General features: G+C 52.5%; 1 protein-coding gene across 1 annotated transcript in view; it reads left to right on the top strand.

The window, feature by feature from the left end:
- Positions 1 to 21,142, top strand: part of SLC6A11 (solute carrier family 6 member 11) — a 97,007-nt gene that overhangs the window by 61,052 nt on the left and 14,813 nt on the right. The window contains exons 7-8 of the mRNA XM_004581306.2: positions 15,518 to 15,621; positions 19,579 to 19,703. Coding sequence (XP_004581363.1) covers positions 15,518 to 15,621; positions 19,579 to 19,703 — 229 coding nt within the window. The remainder of the gene's footprint in view (positions 1 to 15,517; positions 15,622 to 19,578; positions 19,704 to 21,142) is intronic.

The following is a 21,142-nucleotide window of genomic DNA, read 5'->3' as shown; positions in this document are numbered from 1 at the left end:
CTTGAACTCCAGTGCCCAGCCAGTGATCTCCAGGCAATGGTCCCCAGGCAGTGAGCCTTGCAGGCCACCCTAGGAACCCCTCCCAAAAGCTCTCAGGAATAGCAGCCTTGCCTTGTACACTGTTGCCTCTTGAGCGTTGCTTTCTGTGCTTGCTGAGGTGGAAGGGCTGTTCTGATCCTAATTCCTGTGTCACAGCAGAAGGCAAGATCAGACTCCCAGGCTCACCAATCTTCCATTACCTCACCCTTGCCCAAGAATCAAAACCCAGCGTGTTTCCCATGGCCAAGGCCAAGGGACCCTCCATGATCTGACTCCCATTCCCCCACATGGCCTTGGTTATCCCAGGCTCATTCTGACTTCAGGTCCTTCACAGCTGCCTGGGTCATTCTTCCCTCTGGCACTGACACAGTGGCTTTCTTCTACCCCGGCTGGTCTTGGCTCCAACTTCAGGTCATCTCTGATGAGTAAGCATCAAGTTTTGCCCACTGAACTTCATGCCTGCAATAAAGCTCCTGTTAATTTGTGTGTGGGGAGGTTGGGGGCTCATGGCTGTTGGCAGTCATCTCACATGTGTTTGTTGCTGTGTTCATTGTTAGTCTCCCCAGTGGAAATGTCAGCTTCATGCGAGACAAGAACTCACCCACTGAGGACTCCCTACTTCCTGGCACAGGTTCTGGTGCTAAGTAGGCTTCTAGTCAGTCCTGCTTGAGTAAATGGACAACTGGATGATGGACACGTGGCTGGATGGAATGTACAGGGGTAGGCGGGAGGATGGGTGATGCTTAGGTGGATGGTAGATGTGTGGATGGGGGGTGGATGATGGGCAAACAGATGAATGGATGCTGGACAAGAGGACAGATACTTGAAACGTAAGTGGGTGGTTGCACAGGTAGGTGGGTGATGGGTGGATGGATGAATGATGGACAGGTGGGTGGTTGCACAGGTAGGCAGGTGGTTGGCAGGAAACGAGGCAGACAGTGGATGAGTCTCCTGCCCAGGGTTGGGGCACAGGCAGCCCCTGGCAGCAGCATTGTTTGGCAATGAAACTTGTCCTCTTTGCTGCTGAGTTGGCTGAGGTGACAACTCTTGTCACCCTGGTCAGTTTCTTGCTCACACTCAGCAGACCCTAGGACGGAGTGTGGCAGTCATGTTTCCTGGTGAGGGGCCTACAGCCTGCTGCCTCAGCCTTATTGCCATGGTTCTTTTCACACAGCAGCCCTGTGGCACATTGAGCTGCCATCTGCTTCCCACAGCAGATGCTGGAGCCGACTTGCTCACCAGGGCTCTTAACCAGCTTGTCCTCCTTCTTAAGCAAGCAAAACCCTGGGACACAAATTCCTCTTCACATGCCATCGTCCACTCCCCATTCCTGTGAGTGTCTGCTTCTAAATTCTGCAGTATTACTTAAGAGTCAGTCTCAGGTCTGGCATCATGGCACAGTGGATAAAGCCACTGCCTGTGATGCCAGCTTCCCATATGGATACTGATACAAATCCTGGCTGCTCCACTTCGGGTCCAGCTTCCTGTTCCTTGGAAAAGCAACAAAAGATGGCACGAGTGCTTGGGTCCCTGCTACCCTCTGGGGAGCCCCTTGTGAAGCTCTGGTTTTGGCTGGTTCACGCTTAGTTGTTACAGCTGTCCTGGGGGTGAACCAGCTGATGAACTCTTTTTATCCTATCTTTCACTGTTTCTCTGGCTTTTAAATAATAATTGAAAGTTTTAAAAACAGACCCAGTGTCATATTTTTTAAAGATTTATTTTTTTTTTATTGGAAAGTCAGATATTTAGAGAGGAGGAAAGTCAGAGAGGACAATTTTCCATCCGAAGATTCACTCCCCAAGTGACTACAGCAGCCAGAACTGAGCCAATCTGAAGCCAGGAGCTTCTTCCAGGTCTCCCACATGGGTGCAGGGTCCCAAGGCTTTGGGCCGTCCTCTACTGCTTTCCCAGGCCACAAGCAGGGAGCTGGATGGGAAGTGGGGCCACCAGGACACAGACTGGTGCCCATATGGGATCCGGGTGCTTGCAAGGCGAGAACTTGAGCCGCTAGGCTACCTTGCTGGGCCCTCAGTGTCAGATTTTACATGATTTGTTGATTTCTTACTCCCTCTTATTTCCCTTTCTTCCTACAGAATTATGTTTGCTTCTTGCCGGAGTACATCCTTTATCAGTTCTCTAACCAAGGGCCTGGCGGGCCCACGCTGGCTCACTTATGAATGTCTGAGAAGACATGTGTCTCAGGCTCCCTTGTGATAGTTCAGCTGGGTATGGCGTTCTAAGATGCTGACCTGTAAGTTGTATTTTGGACGTGGTGAGTCCTGAGATGAGGGGCAGAATTTTGTCCAGGACCTCATTTCCTGTAAGACGGTTCCTTTCTGGTCCTCCTTTCTTCACAGCAAACCCACATAGCTTTTGGCCATGCCTAGAGCCTGAGGCATGAACTGCATCCTGGGTGAAAAATGAAAGCCCCTACCTTTCAGGCTTTGGTTTGCTCAGCGATCCCCGTGGGTTGCTGGTCTGTTCCTCTCCCTCAGCTTTCATGGTTGACTTTTCTTGTTTCTGGTATCCAGGAGAAGCCACCATATTCCTTTCAAGCCAGACTGTGAGTATAAAATGCTAACTATATTTTGTAATGTGTGTTTTTCTCATCAGCATTTGCTTCTGTGTGTCTGGTAGCCTTGAACTTGGCATATGGACGATCCAAGTAGCAAGTTGATCACTCTGGCTGAAATCAGCAGCTCGGTTTTTTTTATAAAGTCATACGTCTGCAGTGGCGAGTTCATCTTTCATACTGTCCGTGGTTATACTTTCTGACAGTAAATTCGCTTCCTTCAAACAGAGTCAAATTATGTTCACCACGGTGAGGCAGAGAGCCTCAGGAAACTCACTGACTTGCAGTTTTAATGGGTTTGAGAGCAAGCATCTATTTCTGCCTTCTCTTAGGGATGAGTAGCTGAGTCCCACAGAGAGAACATGGCTTACCCAGAGCCACTGCCCATGGAAAGCTGGACTGGGACGCAGACCCCCTGGTTGAGACATCTGCCTGCTTTCTCCCACGTCCATCCCATGCCTCATCTGTGAGGTGATGAGGTAAGGGCAGGTGTGGGCACAAGCCTAGACCCTCTCACTTTGTGACTCCGGGCACAGGGTTGTCAGGAGCCCAGCTGCTTGGCAGATGTCCACCAGGCTGATGTGCACAGTGGAGCTCTGAGGAAGGCCAGAGCTGCAGAGGCGGCTCCTCTATGGCCAGACTCCTGCGTGCAAACACAATGGCATCTGACCCTGCACAGCTTGGCAAGAGGGCTGGGGTCTCTCCCATCTCCCAGTCACAGGGGAACAGGGCTTCGCTACCTTGCAGTCTGTGGGGGTTGTGACACTTGACATTCTTCTCCCTGCAAGCTCACCAGTGTGTGAGTGCCATGTTCTGCTTTCTCATTTCTCCTATGCAAGCTCAGCCTTGGGGAGGCCTGCAGAGAGGCACTGTGTCCCACTTGGCATTCCTGAGGAGGTCAAGCGCAACTCAACTGTGCATCCCTGACCTAAAATAGTCACCTGCTTCCCTCAGCTGTGAAGTGGAGTGAACTCAATGGTTTTCAGTCTTTCCTACTCCCCACCCTGGGCTGTGTCATGCAGACAGGAAGTTGCTATAGCCTTGGCTGAGTATCCAATCAATGCAGCTGGCAATGGCCAGGAATGGTCCTTTAATATGTCCTTTGTGGGTATTGAGGCCCAGAGGGAGATGCTGGCTGTTTTATTCTCATATTGTCCATCATCAAAAAGCAGGGGATTGCGTGTGTGCAAGGTCACAGGTCAGTGTTTTGTTAAGATTTCCCAAGGTTCTATAAGTGGTAGGTAAAGGGCAGCAGGCACACCTACGACTCCTGCCTCCTTGTGGCTTGCATATTGCCCGCTGTACAGCAGGCACTCAGTACTTGAGGTAGGATGCAGCTGTCTCCTCAGAGATACGCACCTCCCTGGGAAAGCGGGTAGCACAGGTGGCAGCTACAGGAGACACAAGGTGGGAAAGAGAGAATTCAGAATGAGATCAGGAAGGCCTGCCAGGTGGGAGCTGCAAAGCCTGCACCTCACCCTCCCTCCTCCCTCGTTCTCCGTCCTCCAGACAGCACTGGGGCCAAGTGAGCGCTGAGGGCTGCTCTGCCAACTGCACCAGTGGCAGATGGGTGATGCTGGAGGTGAGAAGGGGATAGCTGAATCCCAGAAATTCCTGAGTTTCCAGGCCAGGACCTAAACGTTCACTAGGACTCCTTGCTGCCCCTGGCTCATGCCCAGGTCATGCCTTTCACAGCCTGCCCCGCAAGGGAGCATGAATTACTGGAAACAGAGCACAGATCTTCCCTCTGAGATTTCTTGCAGAGCCTTTGCCCTCCACAGATGCTGCTGCATAAGTTCTGCCTGCACAGGGCACAGCCACCCACACCCCAGGACCCTACAAGTCTGCCTGCTCACATCCATCTATTTCAGTTTATTTTTGATATGAGGGAGGTTGCAGGCACGAGCATGCTTCACCCCCAAACATGTCAACTCTCATCTCTTCATTTGCCTTTGAAATGATTGCTCTTGGTCTTCCTGCTCGAGCCAGTGCCCTGGAAAGTCACTGAGGGAGACCCGAGTGATGAAGACAGCCACTTGCTGGCCTGGCCGCTAACACACTGGGGCTTTGCCCCAAGGCTGAGGCCACTGTGTCATGCTGCATCCTGTGGGAGAGGACATTGTAGCAGTTCCCAGGCTGGCTCCCTCCTGTAGGCTCGCCCTCCAGGACTTCACTGCATTAGCGATTGTGGGTGGGGGTGTCCCTGGCTGCTTCCACTCTCTGCAGGGCCACAGGCAGGCTGCTCATCAGTCAGATTCCCAAGGGTCTGCTTCAGGGAAGCAGGGTAGAGGCCATGCATGAGCACGTGGTGATGTGACCTTGAAGGTTGGCGAGGATCATTTGAGGTGGAAGGTGGGCAGTGAACAATAGCACAGTCCATGTGCCTTGCCAGGCCGTGGGGAGCAGAGTGCCCGGGTTGGACATGGGTCCTGGGGCCATGCACCTCAGGCCTGTGTTCCTGGCTGGTGAGGGTGTGCTTAGAACAGGAAATCCCAGTGCCTCAGGGCCTTTGCGTGTGTGGCGGTGGGGTGTGGTGGGGGGCAGAGGGAGTCCAAGCAAAAGGAGAGCTCCTTCAGCAGAGCAGAAGCCTGGAAGGGGCCCAGGAGATGCTGATCCCTGCCATACCATTGCAGTGAGGCTGGGAGAGGAGTTCAGATCTGCCATGCGGCCTGGTGGCCTCAGGTGACAGCAGGACCTTGGAGGCAGGAATACCTGCTCAGTGTGTGTATTAAGTGTCTCCGCCACCAAGAAGAGAATGCGTATGTCGCATTGGCTCAGCAGCTGGATTTAGCTGTACTTCAAAATGGGCTGTTGTTCATTTGACACAAGCATCAGCTCCTCTGGAACTCCTTTCCACTGTCTTCTGGACTTTCACACTCTTGGGCTTTCACTCAGACCTCTCCTATGACTGCTGGACAGGGGGCAGATGAGTGCTGTGATTGATTAGCCATGCCTGCCGTGGGCAGGAATGGGAAAGTACCCACAGTGTACAAGTGATCTTTCCAGACTTCCTGGGAAATGTGTGCCATGAACAAACTGTGCGTGGGTTTTTATATCATTTGCACCAAAGTGAACTCACCCCTTACCCCTGTGTTTGCAATCTCCATTGGAAACCATGCTCCTTCGTGCACTGATTGGAAAACAGGAAAGCTTTAACGAGAATGGAGAGGGGGGACATGTGGACATCTGGAATGTGGGCTCTGCAGTGGGCCATGGATACCCCTTCTTCTATGTGCTGTGGGCAGTCAGCCAGCAGCACCTCTCATGTGCCAGGCAGTGTGTGCAAGGCCAGGGTGGCAGTAGCCAAAGAGCAGAAGTGGTTCCCCCCTCTCTCAGAGCATTCGTCCTTGCTTGGGCAGACTGACAATAAACAGGGCTGTGTCACTGTGGTCGGGGTGGGGAGGGGCTGTGTCTCTGTGTGCATGTTCCCCACACCTTCCAACTGCTGCAGGAGCCTCCCTTTGGCTCCTGCTGCATGGAACATCCCAGTTCTCACTGCTTTTCCTGGCTCTCTGCCTCTGAACCAATTCCAAGTTACTGGAAGAGAGTCTAGCCCAGTGGGCAGGTGATGAGCTTTCATTCCAGCTGCCCACTCAGCTGACCCCAGGGTATGCCAGGCCAGCTTGGTATGAGAGCTGAAGGGAACCTTGGCCCAAGGAACATGGGTTCTTATTCCCATCACTGCTGCTAATTCTGGCTACCCCTGCCTCCACACGTTTTGCTAGGTCGATAGGCCTACTGGCCCAGGGGTCCTTTAGAAATACATGAGAGTATAATTGGAGCATCCACAGTGACTGGAGGGCACCTGTAGTGTTTGGAGAGCAGGATCCCATGAAGCTGAGCATCCTTCAGTGTGTGGAACCACAAATCACGTGATCCCTGTTGCAAGCAGGCACCTCCTGGGTGAAGACCCAGGCCTCCTTTGCAGCCCCTGTGTCCACTGGACAGGCTCAGGGCTGACAAGGCATAGCCTTGGCTTCACTCACACTTGTTCTAGCTTCAAAGCTCCTCCAGTAAGCATCTCCTGTGACAAGGTGGCTGAAGTGCTCAGCTCCCCAGGGCTCCACTGTAGAGGAGTCATGCCATCTGCTCAGTGCCCACAATGCCCGTTCTCTCCCTCTACTCTCTGGGCCTGGGATGCACAGTCCAACCTCCTGGGCAAAGGCCCAGCCACAGTGACCACCCTCTCGTTCCATGCTGTACACACAGGTCCATCAGGGTCAGTTTCTACACCCAAACTCCCCATGCCCTTTGGCCCTGTGACACTTCACTGGCTGGCCCAGGTCGGCCTAGGGCTGGCTGCCCAGGGAAGGGCTTGGCACTGCAGGAGGAGGTGTTTCCAGTGGGGCTTCCAGGCCCTGCGCTCCAGCCCCTTCCCACCACCGTTCACACTGGCCACCATGCTGCCTGCCCAGCACATTAGCATTTAAATGTCCCCAGAGTGCATCCTCCAAAGCCCTCTCCCCCAACTGAAGCCACCAGGGAGGAACGCTGGGAGCCTTCTCCCGGACTCCCCACCTCATAAAGGCTGTACTGTATTCACCAGCGTCTGTATGTGGCATTGGCCGAAGGGAGCAGAGAGGGCGCCTAGCAACGCAGGGGAGGCTGAGAAAGAGGTGGAAGGAAGTGATTTTCATGTAATTATTCACTTTGACAAAAGCCCTTGTCAGGTACACACTGGAAACACAGCTGTTTTATTATTCTCCTAACCTACTTTTAATCTTTTCAAAATCGTTCCCCAAAACAAAAGACGAGAAGAAAGAGCTTAATTCAACTATTTTCTGCCAAGCCATATAAGTTATGTTTTTGCTTCAATTGAAGACTATGCTTACAAAGATTGTGTGTGTGTGTGTGTGTGTGTGTGTGTGTGTGTGTGAAAAGAAAATGTTGGGGGGAAGGAAGGGCCGTGGGCCCTGAGCCCTGGGAGGGCCACCAAGCCCTGGCCAGGCAACTTGGAGTGCAGGAGCCCAGTGCTGTGTGTATTGTTGGGCCTGGAGGGTTCCAGCATCTTTCTTGGCCAGGCAGTAGGACATTTGGAACCTTTGAGTGAAGAGATGTTGGCCCTTTCCCGCCATGCCTCTGTCCCTCACGCCAGGAGAGGCAGGCGTAAATTGCTTCAGTGTCTCACGCATCCCCAAAGCCTGTGAGACTGCAGGCCGCTTGCAGGTGGAACCCTGTTAAATTCTGTACCCCCATGTCCTCAGTGCTGGGGACTCTGCTGACCACGTGGTGGATGCTCAGGAAGCAAAGGGAAGAGAATGTTACCTGTTTTCCAAGTTTTTCCCTCCAGACTGGAATGGTGGGAAATGCCCGGAGGAATGAGCGTTGACCAAGCCCCTGGATATCCTAAAACCTTGTGGCGCAGTTTCCAGCACACCGAATCTAAGGGCACGCTCACTTCTGAAAGCTCCTAGAAAATGGAATGTGAAAAACAAATGTTGGTGCAAAGGTTTCCATAATATGCAGAAAACGCATGCTACCCAGAAAGTCGTGGATTCCCAGAATGCGTTCCCAGTTATAATTCTGTTTTTTGATGAACTGGTTGAAGTGCTCTTCTTCTCCATGCTCTCCGGGAATAAGGCCCCACACCCAAGGCCAGACTACCATGTGTTTCACCTTGTCTCAGGTGTGAGGGTCAAGGAGACAGGTGTCTGCACATCCATGGGATGGCCTGAGCTCCCCACCAAGAGGTGGAATAGGATGGGAAACACCTCCCTCAAACCTCACAGGAAGACGTGTCGCTGACCTGGGGTGGACACAGGGGCGCCATACAGCACACAAGACCTGGTTCACACAGATTCATAGACCAACTGTCTTGTGTTGTCCTTACAGACTGGGCATCTGTTGTCACAAATGTGACTTTCCAGTGTGAGTGGGAAAGAATATGTCCTTGCCTCACTGGGGACCTGCTAGATACCAGGGGCTTGCTGGATGCTAGGGGCCTGTGGGTCACACCCTGACCCCTTCCTCTCCCTGTGCCAAAGGAGGTAAGCTGGCCCCCAGCACCAGGGGGTGGGGCCTGCTCTCCTCCAGGGGCTATGCTCCCCTATTCCCATGTAAATCTGTCTTCTCGGCTTTTGAATGCGGACTGCCCATGCCTGGCTGCCAGAACGCCCCCCATTCATTGCCACGGAACACAGGGTGACCTGCGCCCCAGCTGCTGACCCAGCTTCCTTGGGTTTCTTTTATTGTTGTTGAGACAGTTTTTCTTAAAAGTGGCATTGGGAAATGGAAAGAACTTTCTCTACTGAGCTGCCCCCTTCTCAGCCTCCTGGGAGAGGCTGGAGAGTAGGGCCTTTTTACTTGACCTGCCTGTCTCCTAGCTAGGGTCCTACATGTCCCTTGAGACTCAGCAGAGCAGGAGGCCCCAATTTCTCCAGACACTGTCTAGTTGAGAACGTACTTCAATCCGGTGGCAAAATACCCGAGACAGGCTGACCTGGTAAAGCAAAGAGTGTTGGTTACTTTGTTCATGGTTTCAGGCTGCAGGTCCAAGTCCAAGGCCCATTGGGTCAGCCTTGGGGAGACCTCCATGGCCAGGATGCATGCTAGTGGGAGTATGGTGAGACTGCATCCCCAGGCCGGAAACCCAAGTGTCTCTGAAGCCACATCTCCAATTGAGTGAGAAGAACAGCCCACTGAACCCTGCCACTTGAAGATGCCACACCTTCTCCCACAAATCCTTGGAAGACATCCTTAACCCTTAAACCACTCCCAAACCCTGGCAGGTTCCACCTGACACTGTCCTTTAGAAGCCGTCTGATCTCTTGTAGGTCCGTTCCTCCTCCTGTGCAGAGGGAGATGGTAATTCTTACCTGACAAGACAGCTGTGCAGGTGATGAAATGTACCTGACAGTCTTGAGGTCACAGGAGGTTTCAGCAAATGTTGACTCGGGTTTCATATCACCAAGCTGTTGTTCTTTCTCAGTGTGGACAGTGGGAAAGACCAGCAGGGAATATTTTGCATGTGGAATAAGGGGGATATTATGTAACTACCAAAGTCCTGGTGATTTCCACACCTGTGTGTCCAGCCCAGCCTTTTGTGGTTAGCCCTGGACTTCCTACCTGTCTCTTGAACATCTCACTTGATGTTCAAACTTACCTTCTTACACAAATACCTACCCATTACCCACCTCACTCCTCCAGCCTCTGTGTCTTTCTCCAGTCACAGCTCCTTCCCCGACACTGCTCACATCTGATACTCTTCTCTCCCCTCTACCCCAGACCTACTCCTTTAGTCTGTCTCCTCAAGAATTTTTGAGAATCAAGGAGACAAGATAGGCACAGGGGAAAAAGAAATTTATTTCTGAGAAATTAAATTTCCCAGCCAAGCATGGAAACTGGGATAATAAAAGGGGCAGACACCTTCAGCTTACCTTAGCAACTCTGAGCCACAAAACACAAATGGTGCTGCTAAATGCCTGCAGCCACAGGGTACACATGGTCTGTGCTGTGAGATGAGAGGAAGATGGCAAAGGGAACTTTGAAGGCTGAGGCCCCAGGAAGCTCAGAAAGCTCTTAGGTATACTAGAAAAGGACTTTTTAGGAAAGAGTGGTTGGAGGACCCCTCTAAGAACATTAACCAAAACACAGAGGGATCCGTGCAGGTGTCAGGCCCTGAGGGAGAGAGGGCAGGCTGCCGGAACTTGAAAGAGGTCTGGATCCAGGGCACTGTAGAGATGAAGCATCTAAGGTCCTTAGGACCCACGTGGAGGAGAATCTGAATTGAACATGACAGAGAAACCAGGGGAAATTAAGAGACATTGCATAAGAGTGAAGGAAGGAAGAAGACAATGGGGATTTAAGGAAGTGCTGTCTGCCCAGCCAGAGCTTGAAGCACTTTCTGGTAATAACCAATGGGAATCTCTGCCACTCCTGAGCCTCTGCATGAGAATAATCACCTCTTGAGAGGGCAGGGAGAGCTCTCACCTACGCGTGGGCAGTGGAAGAGGACTGTAGTCGGATCCTGCCAAGTGCTCCTTCAAGAGAAAGGACTATGAACACTGTCCCTATAGATGATGGATGCATTGCACAAAGCAGTGGGACTCTAGCACTTCATATTTCAAAGTAAAACTTAAAAATTGAGAAACCAGCAGGTGCCATGACACAAATAGCTCCATGTGAAGCAATAGACAAAAAGAAGATTCAAAAAGAGCATTGGCAAGAAGCACAGATAAGAAGGGAAATATAAAAAGAAAAAAAACAATAAATAGAGCTCACAGATAATGCCATAAGATACACAGAAGAAGAAAATAAAGAGATTTTTAAAAGATCACAAGATGATCCAACAGATGTACAAATCCCCAAAAAGAAGCCCAAGGTCAAGGAAGGGAAGAGATACTAAAAACAATAATAATTCAGAGTTCCATCCTCCTTGAAATGAAAAGGACACTTGTACATTGCATCTTAAAGAAGTACACTGTGATCCAAGAAAAATCAACCCAACTGAGAAGATGCTGAGTCTAAAAGAACAAGTGCTTTAAAAAGTGGCACGCCTAGCTCCGCCCTGCCACCAAAAGCCGGCGGCGGAAGAGTCTGGGAGGATTGGGGCTTTGGGGTTGGGGGTGGATGGCAGCCCCCCACAGTGTGGCGACTGTGGGGGGCACCCGTGCTTGGCCAGATCCGAGGTTGGGGGCTCAGCAGGCCAAAACCACTGCTGAAAGGCTGTGACTGAGTCCTTGGCATTTCCCAGGCCCAAGAGGAACCTTCCCTCAGGGTAAGTGTGCCACGAGGGAACCTTGGGAATGGATTATAGTCCTAGCTCCGCCCTGCCGCCAAAAGCCGGTGGCAGGACAATTTAGTTATATATATATAAAATTAAAAATAAATAAAAAGTGGCACAACTGAGGTTGGCACAGGTTTGCACAGCAGCACTTTGTAGCAAATGATCACCAAACAGCGCAGTCAAGATATTCAGGGAAGACAAGAAGAAAGGTCTTAAATACAGCCACCCTAATGTTCAAATCTGAAAAACACAGGTGAACAGCTCTGAGCAAGAAACCAGGAAATCTTCTGATGAACCTTTCTAGATTGACTAGAAAAGTATTCCCAATAGTGTGGGAGTGGGCATCACATGTATTGTCAGAATAATTCTCAGCAATTTTTTCTGAAATATTTTTCTTTTTGCAAATGTTTTTGCCGCATAGCTGTATTCCTCTCATAGTATATAATGGCTGTGTGTTTTGACAATGCAGATACCAAACAAGTATTGGAAGCTGGAAAAAAAAAATGTGTATACGAAAAGTAGAAATGTTCACCCGAAAGTATTAACGGGAAGCAAGTGGATAATTATTTTGTTTTTAATTTTATTTGTGAGAAAAGGGAATTTCTCATCCAGTACTTCAACTTCCCAAATGCCTACAACAGCGGGGTCTGGGTCAGGCAAAGTGAACAGCTAGGAACTCCATACAGCTCTCCTGTGTGGATGACTGGGACCCAGCTCCTGGAGACGTCATCTGCTGCCTCCAGGGTGCTCAGCTGCAAGAAGCTGCAGTCTGAAGTAGTAGAACTTGAACTCAGGCTCTGAGTTATGGGATTGCAGGTGTCACAAGCAGCATTTTAAGCACTGTGCTATCCACCGATCAAATTGGATGCTAGGGGAAGAGGAAAGGACCGAAAGTAGAAAGTGGCATCTAATTTCAATGCTCTTCACAGTAGAAAACCAAAAGAAAGTTTGAAACCAAAACAAAACGAAAACAAGGAAGTGCTGAGGAGACTGTATAAGGGTCCTGGTTCTGTAGGAACCATCATCATCAGAATGACGGGCCTGCCCTGCAGAGACTAGAAGCTTGAGGGAAGACATCCATTCCATTTGGTGAGTCTCCAGGCCCAGGAGGTTCTCTTTCTTGGTCTGCTCTCTGTGAAGGTGGGCTAGTGAAGACAGCCCTCTCCGACTACTCCAGCCCTAGGACCTGTGGTCTGTGATGCCCCTCCCCCACAGAAGAAAGAGGGTGCTGTGTTCACAGTGTTTAAGTCCCAGGATGGAGTTCATTGGCTTGCCTCATATCCCCATCTCTGAACTCTTCACTGTGGCCAAAAGAGATGTTTTGACTGGCCAGGCGTGGGGCATGTGACCCGCCCCTGAGCGAGGCAGAGGTGGTTTCCAAAGAAACATGAAGTGTTGCTCTCCCCGAAAGAGAGGGGAGCTAGAAAGGCAGAACTAGCAATGTCCATCTTGGTGAGATGTTCATTGAGCAAACTGCAGAATTACCTTCAAGCGAAGTCGTTGGTTTGGGGGCAGATCTTTGGGACACTGAATGCTGTCGGTTAGCATGCTGACCCGGTGGATTTACATGCTGTAGAAAGCAGCTACTGCTGAATGGTGGAGTTAGTTGGGAAGGGACGGGGACTTTTTTGTGAGTCTGAAGGCAGCCCTCTCTGGGCCTGCCCACTCATCCTGGGGCCAAGGGAAAGAGGGGAGCTCTCCTGGCGTGTGTGGCAGCCTCCAGGATTAGCATCTGATCAGTCACCACACCGCTGGATGGGCTTGCTTTCCCGATTCCTAGGTAAGCAGATGCACTGTTGATGGCAATGGCATTGGGGTCACTGCCTCTACTGGGGAGAAAGGGGAATTCACCACCACAGTAGCAAGTGGCGGAGCGGGCAGAGCAGGAATCAAACACAACCCATTTCTCTCCTGATTTCTTGGTTGTCCCTGCACACCCACAGTCTTTCCTGTTAACACTCCCCCCACTCTCACACACACAGCCCTTCCTTGCAACAGCCCCACTACACACACAGTAGATACTTCCTGTCAGCATTCACCACTGACAACCCCCATACGATCCTTCCAGTCAGCGAGCGCACACACACGATCATTCCTGTCAGCACTCCCCTCCCCCCTCTCTCTCACACACACACACTCCTCCCTGTCAGCAACCCCCACCCATCTCTCTCTCTCTCTTTCTCTCTGTCTCTCACACCCCTTAAGCATCCTCAGGCTCCTCCCTAAACATGTTTGTTCCTTGTTAGCATCACACCTCCTACCTCCTGCTCAAGCAGCGCTGCCTGGAATATTTCCTTTTGTCCCCTTTGCCTTTCCCCCTGCCTCATCCTGATCTGCTGCCTCTGCCTACTCCTCTGCCTCTTGAGCCAGCCCTGTCCAGTCTCCTTATTTAGCACCAGGACTCTGAACGTAGTGAGTCCATATGGGAAGAGAAAGAGGCCATACAGATCTCAGGTCCACAAGCAGCCCCACAACCTTTAATTTTGGTGGGGGGAGGGAAGCAGCTGTTGAATGAGTAAGCAGACTTGGGCAACTCCAACCTTTGTCTTGTTATCCCTGTAAGGCTGGAGTTCGTGTTCAGAACCAGAAATCCATACAAAATAGATTTCTGCTTTAAACAAGCTTTATTGGGGGTGCTCTGGTACCCAATTTATTGATCCAGTACAGACAGTAGGCCAGAGAATTTTCACCCAGGAGATGTGGGGAGGAAATAGCAGAGAGAAAGGTGGTGAAAAAATAGAGTCTAATGGACCACTCTCTGATGGGAGATAGCCTGGGACCACTTCCACATGGCAGGGTGACCCATGAGGGAAATAGCCACCCAGGGTATGTAGCACTGGGCTTCTATACATGTTGGGTATGGGAAATTGGGGGTAGGTGGCAACTCCTCAGTTTGCACTTGCTTGTGTTTATAATGTGTCATCATGGCGGGTATTGATCTTCTGCACAGACTGCATTTGAGTGTCTATTTGACCTCAGCAAAGATAGCATTGAGGCTAGTGAAGCTTTCTTCTGTTGTTTGTGGCCAGAGGGAGGCAGGAAGGAGAGATAGCACTGAACTCTGCTGCCTGATGCTGCAAGGTCACCAGGTGTTCCTGGCTTGGCAAAAGTGTCCTTGCCCTTTGATGCACTCAGCTCCTTCAGGAGTTGCTTCTGCTTGGCCTAACAATCCCCAAGAGAGAAAATGGAGGCCGTTGACTCAGAAGTCGCCAGCACTTTCTTCAGTTCTCTACAATTCTGCCACGAGGAGCAGAGAGATGGGGTTTGGGTGAGCCCAGAGTTTAGGGCACTGGAAGACTTTGTTTTCAGAAACATGCTCTGAAGGAGAAAGGGACTATACTGGAAGGTAGTGAACTGCCCATTGCTAGCAGTAATCAAGCAGAGACCATTCTTCTGGGAGTGCTCAGAGGCTCAGCTTGGCGCCTGGAACACACCAAGTGCTCACCGATCACCAGCTGTGTTGTGTTCAGGAGCAGGCCCTGATCTCTAGCTGGCGTGGATGCCCACTCATGAGTCTCGTCAGCTGCATTTAGATTTTAGCTGTGGATTTTTCTTGGTTACTTCCAGGAGCTGGGTTCATCAGGAGCCTGGGGGGAAGTGCTAGAAAAGCCACTGTAATTCCACTGCACATGTCACACTGTCTACAGTAGTTTGTGTCAGAAGGCAACTGGGCAATTCAGAGTTGGTCACCATATGCACCATGTAGGAAAACTAACGGGGACCTGTTTGGAAAGGTGATGAAGGTAGAATGGGCACCCCCATCCCCCATCTCCCCTCCTTGCCTGTTTCCTCATGCAGGCCCAGGTCGGCCAACCCCAAGCCTGCACCAACCGAATCTCAAGCAACCCTTCACAGGATGGTATTCACCAGGATGAGGAAGCCAGCGTTTTGACTTAAACTTGACTTGACTCAGGAGCAGGCACTGGGCCCCAGGGGCTCATACTCATTACTACATATATCCTTCTGGGTCCTTTGGGGGTTGGGGGAGTCCTTTGCCCACTGTACTGGTGGGGATCTCAGTCAGAGAGGTGAAGTCAGTTTGCCAAGGTAACACAGCTGAGGCTGAGGTCCCAAACATCCCGTCCTTGCTGTTGAGTGAACATGCACACACACACACACACATACACTCGTGTGCACACGGGTGACACTACTTCATGCCAGCTCCTCTGTGCCACCTGCAGGTCTGGGTGGATGCTGGCACACAGATCTTCTTCTCCTATGCCATCTGCCTGGGCTGTCTGACGGCGCTGGGGAGTTACAACAATTACAACAACAACTGCTACAGGTGAGTGTTGCCCTTCTCCTCTGCACCTCAAGAGCCCTCCATGCTGCCAGGTTCTGTTGCACGCATCTGCCCATCTTACAGGGTGCCAGGAGGAGGTGCAGGGTGGTTTTCTAACCTTTCTGCACCTCAGGCTTCAAGAGGGGGTCCCCCAGGGGGTCTGGGGGAACAGCAGCAGATGTGATGGGGCCCATTGCAGGCTGTGAAGGAATCCACCTACAGGGTCTCCTCCAGGCCTCAGTGCCGCCATGTGCCCCAGTTCTTTTCCAGGATGAGTAAGGGACAGTCCAAGGTCACGGGCTCAATGGTGGGCAAGGCCGACACTGAGCTGTGCTCCTGGCCCCTGACTCCGGATTAGTGTCCCATCTGTGAGTCACTCTCGAGCTCCATGTCTGGGACACAGTAGTAGCTGTTTTGTGGGGTCTTAGTGAGACCATGGGATGATGAGAGTGGAAACATCCCCGATGACAGATTGGATGAGAAAGGTGGTGGGGGGCGTCATGTACCATAAGATAACATGAGTTTTAATCATCAGAGCAATGTGCACCCAGAGTGAAAGACCAAACTGACAAAACTGCCAAGCTGCCTGGAGGGGTGGGTAGGAGCGGGGTGCCTCCCCATGCCTCACCCACCTCCCCTGGTGCCACTCTCCTCAGGTAGCTCTTAGGGGTGGCATTCTAGGGGTTCCTTTCACCTCTTAGAAGTTACGCATCTTGCTATAAACCGACCTCTCTCGATCCCTTTCTGAATTATTGATCTTTACTGTTGATGTCTTCTGCATTTGCTTCCATTCTAAAATCAATGTTTTTTATTCCTAGCCTTAGGGCGATTGCCTATCGAAATGTGTGTAGCTCTTTCATCAGTGTGACACGTGTCACCCTGAGCTGAATGTGCAGGGTGGGGCTGGAGGGTCTGGGTGTTTCCTCTGAATGTTTGTGTGGTCTCAAAATCCTTTGCTTAAAGCCCCCTTCCTGGGCTGGATGTCAGTTCGATTCCCAGCTCCGGATCCCAACTCCAGCCTCCTACCAACGCAGGTCCTAGGGGCTGTGGCTTAAGTAGTTGGGTCACTGCCAGCCACATGGGAGGTCTGGATTGAGTTTCTAGCTCCTGGCTTCAGTGTGGCACAGTTTGGAGCAAGCCAGCAGATGCAAGCTGTCTTTGCGTCTTTGTTTCACTGTTTCTCAAATAAATGAAGAAAAGGGATGGAAGAAGGAAGGAGGGAGAACAACTTGTAGAATCCTTTGTGTTGCGAGGGGTCCCAATGTCTGGGAGAAGGCTGGGGATGCTTGCAGGTCCCCCGGGAGTCTACAGGAGGGCTTCTCCACCTCGTGGGCTCATAGAGAAAATGGGTCTGGGTGTGGGGGAGGGGCACTATTGGCTGTAGCACAGGAAGAGGAAGGTTCCAGGATGGGACCACAGCGCAGGCCTCCAGGGTGTGAGCTTCGTGGCCACTGCACAGGGGGCTGGTATTCATTGTGGATCCTCAGCCCGGGCACTGTATCACCTCCGCCAGTCGAGACAGAAAACGCCGGTCCTCCTCGCATCCTACCATGGTGCTGACTTCCTCGTGTAGGGCCCTACAAAAGGAAGCACCCACGTGTGCAGATGAGGGAGGTAGAAGTCCTGGCGTGCGCTTGCGTTGCTGGTGACAGGTTTTCTCCCTGTGGCTCCCTGGTTCCTGCACCCTTTGCCTTGCTGCCAGGAATGACTCCTTCCCAGCCACGGGCGTTGGAGAGGGATCTGACCCAGGAGGCCTGGTCGCCAGCCCATGTCAGGGCCACCTCCGCCACACAGAGCGTGAGAGTGATGGATGCCCACCGCCTCGGATCCCTTCCGCTGCCCTGTCCAAGAGCAGAAGTTGATTGCTGTCTGCCATTGCCAGAAGAAAGCAGATCCCCTAGGAGACAGCGCAGGCCCGGAAGGCGCTCCCTGCGGGCGGGTTTTTACTGGGAGTAAATTAATGCTCCCTCCAGACAGCTCAGCAGCTTGTGGAGCCTGCTGCGCCCGGCTCAGTTCCTGCTGGGCTCAAAGCGCTGCTCACAGAAGCCTCTCAGTTGCATAGTGCAGCCCCATAAGGGGCAAATTGCAGGGGCAGGCAGGGAAAATCCCCACTCCACAAGACCTGCCACCCAGTGCCCACCTAGGTGCAGAGCCGAGTCACAGGGCTGGGCGCACCTGTGTCCCTCCGCCTGCAGGCTGCCATGGAAGAAGGGGGTTTTGTAAGGATGTTTATTTTTCCACACCCATGTGGGTGTGGATATGGCCCCTACAGTCAGAATGTGGGAGTCTCGGTTCTCAGGACACTCACCTGGTGAGAGCGTGGGCTTCGGGCCCTGATTTATATACCTGGCTTCAGCCAGTACCTGTCAGTGACAATGGGTGTGCGACTCCCATTCTCAAGCTTCTTGGGGGTTTATTGAAATGCCTGTCATATGGCTGGACCTTGATAACTGAGGCCAGCAAATTTCAGAATGCAGAGTGAGCCCCTTACACCACCGTCCAAGAAATAAAGCCCGCAGACAGGGTTCCCTGGTCTCCAGTCTGACCGACATTCCCAGCACCGGGAAGGTTCTTGAAAGGGATCTGCGGCAGCCGCCAACAGTCATGGGAGAGCTCATGTGGCAGACAGCCCTGCTGGGGCTGCTTCTCAGCAAGGAAGCTGCCAACCCAGCTTGGCAGGGGCCAGGTGCTGTTCCTTGGTCAGCGCCAGGCTCAAGGCGCTCCCTGTGTGTACATTGTGGGGTCCAGGCTGAGGGACCTGTGCCGTGCCACAGCTGCTAGCCTTGCATTTTACAAAGCCAACCAGGACGTTAAGCCCAAGTCAGCAGGGGGAGATAGTCTTGGATTGCGGAAGAGAGGAGAGTGCATGGCAGAAGGATTTGATCCAGCTCAGGCCCAGAGCTCCTGTTAGCCAAGGGCTGTGTCCTGCTGCCATGACTTCAGGCCCAGCGGAAAGAAGCAGCACGTGAAGCTTGCTGAGGCCCATCTCCTGCTCAATCCACTGTCCCAGGATCATGGCAGGGTAGCCAGCAGGGGCCACCTGCTTTGGCTGCATTACACATTGTATGACATTGAGAGAAGAGGAGAGAGCCCTGCTCTAGTCTTGAGTCTTGAGTTCCAGCCCTGCAGGTGACTGCTGATAAGGACAGGCCAGGATGGGTATGTCACAGGTTACAGGCAAGGATGAAGAAGCTGGCCATCTACCAAGGGCATGCCTGCTCCTCTCCCGGGTGTGTCGAGAGGCTGGCCTATCACGGGCAGGCTGTCCTGCCCCTTGCACAAGGGTGGGGAAGCTCTGCTGGCACCTTGCAGCTAGGGCAGCATGGGCACTCATGTGTATAACTCACAAGTCCACATGGTATAGCCATGCAGCTTCTTAGAAGCTGGGTTCCTGCCCGGCAATGTGAGGCTCGGTGGGGTTGGGACATGGGGCACACCCTTCTCAGTCCTGACAAGGCTGTCCTGTGTGTTCTGGGCTCCCTTGGGCTGTGGCTCTGTGCTGGCAAGTCTTCCCCAGAGCAGGGGCAGTCATGTCTCCCAGTTTTCCCTGCGAGGTGGAGGGGCTGCACGCTCACAGAACAGAGCGGGCAACTGCGGGTGGCACGGCCAGGGTGTGAGGTTCAAGAAGCACCATCCTCCCTTGGGCTCTTTGCTCTGACCTCCTGAGAAGCCCACCCCTTGGGCTTCCCCCGAGCCACCACCAAGAGGTTTGGGACAGTGCAGTTTTGTCTTCGTTGTGTTTTCTTGTGTTCCTGCCTCGCTCCTTCTCTCTCCCTCTCCATGCCTTTGGTCTGTCACCTGCTCTGTCTTCTGAAGGTGGGAGGCTGATCCTGACCTCCGGGCTGCTGTGATCGCATGCATCTCCCCCAGCCACAACGCCCAGCCGTGGCACACTCGGGCCGAGCTGCATGCAGCCTGCCCTGCCTGCTCTGACTCCTCTCCTCCCGCTGCCTCCCTCAGGGATTGCATCATGCTCTGTTGTCTGAACAGTGGCACCAGCTTTGTGGCCGGCTTTGCCATCTTTTCCGTCCTGGGCTTCATGGCGTTCGAGCAGGGAGTCCCCATCGCCGAGGTGGCCGAGTCAGGTGAGTTTGCCAGAGGAGGGACACCCACAGGAGCTGGCGGCTGCAGTATGGATCTGCTCCCCACCCAGGCTCCTTTGCTGGGCTCAGGGCTCAGAGTGTTTCCTCCCGCCCCACTTGACATCACTCCCTCTCAGGTCCTAAGTGCCCCACATTTTGGAGGGTCTGCTTCCTAGTGTCTTACCATGGGGTCCACTCTCCTCAGTTCCACTGCTTCCCCAGCAGTCCAGAGGACCGCCATTGCCGCTGACCAGAATGGCTGTGGAACCCTAGCTGCCGCTCTTACCTGCTGTACTCCTCCCTCGCTGCTCTGCAGGGTGGTTTTTTCACGCTGCAGATCTGAGCGTGTCCATTTCTAGTGATGCCAATTCCTTGGTTTCTTACGGTGCAGAGCCCTGAGGCCCTGGCTTGCTCGGCTCTTACAGCCACAGCAGGCACCCTCCTCTGTATGACTTCGATGACATGACTCACTCCCGGCTACCACAGAGCCTTTGAATGTGCTAGGCCCACTGCTTGGAACCCCACATGCCCCACCCTAAATGTACACTGCTGTGTTTGTGTCACCCCCTCCTGGGCAGGGTCAAACCTTGCTGATGGGTTTGTGTAACGGGGGAACTCCTTCCCTTGATTTTTGTGGTGCTGGGATCCTGGGCAGATTTGCCACGTATGAGAAGGGGCTAGAGTGGTTGATGTTTGTGTGATCTTTAGAATCTAAGCCAAGTGCGTGTGAATGTGTTTTCCCCCACAAGGTTGCCTAGTGGGAAGTTGATAAAAGCAAGCCCAGGGTGCTGTTACGGTATGCGAGGTCATACTGGACCTAATTGTAGGATGTTAGGAGGAGTCTTTACTTCCCAAGCTTGGTAACAGCAGCTCCTACTACACTCCAGGAGCCACTGGTTCTAGTCGCCAAAGTCGGGCTTTTAAGCTCTCCTCCAGTCAGATTAGAGCCATGCAATATGAACAAAACTTCCATGTGCAGGAGGCAGGAATGGAGTTACCAGAGCCCAAAGTTTTCCTGTAGTTACCCTAATCCAGTACACCAGCAGGCAGGAGGGACCAGGTGTGTGGAGTCTCCGGAGTGATTTCCACGCTGTCAATTATTCTGAATGGTGCGGAAGGCAGGAGGGGTGAGGTGTACTTTTCGAGACTTCAATTAACTTGAGTAGTGCTAGAGGAGTTAGGAAGGGCAGGGTGCGTAAACTCTGTTCCCACCCCACCCACCCCCACACCGCCGTCTGCTCTCAACCTGACAGGCAGATGGAATTCGACACTGCCTGCACCTCATCACAGCACCACACCTCCTGGTCTCCACCTGCTCCATGTCAGTCACACCCAGGCCAGCCTTGGCCCAAGTGTGGCTGCCACATGTGGCAGTCCATAAGGTAGATGTTAGGAGGAGGGTGTTGGTTCCTGGACTCTGGATCCCTCAGGACCCGAGCTGG

This window comes from Ochotona princeps, chromosome 21 (assembly GCF_030435755.1).
Source record: "Ochotona princeps isolate mOchPri1 chromosome 21, mOchPri1.hap1, whole genome shotgun sequence".
NCBI classification, from domain to species: domain Eukaryota; kingdom Metazoa; phylum Chordata; class Mammalia; order Lagomorpha; family Ochotonidae; genus Ochotona; species Ochotona princeps.
Note: the sequence above shows the minus strand (reverse complement) of the source record. Positions and strands in the feature narration are given on the sequence as shown.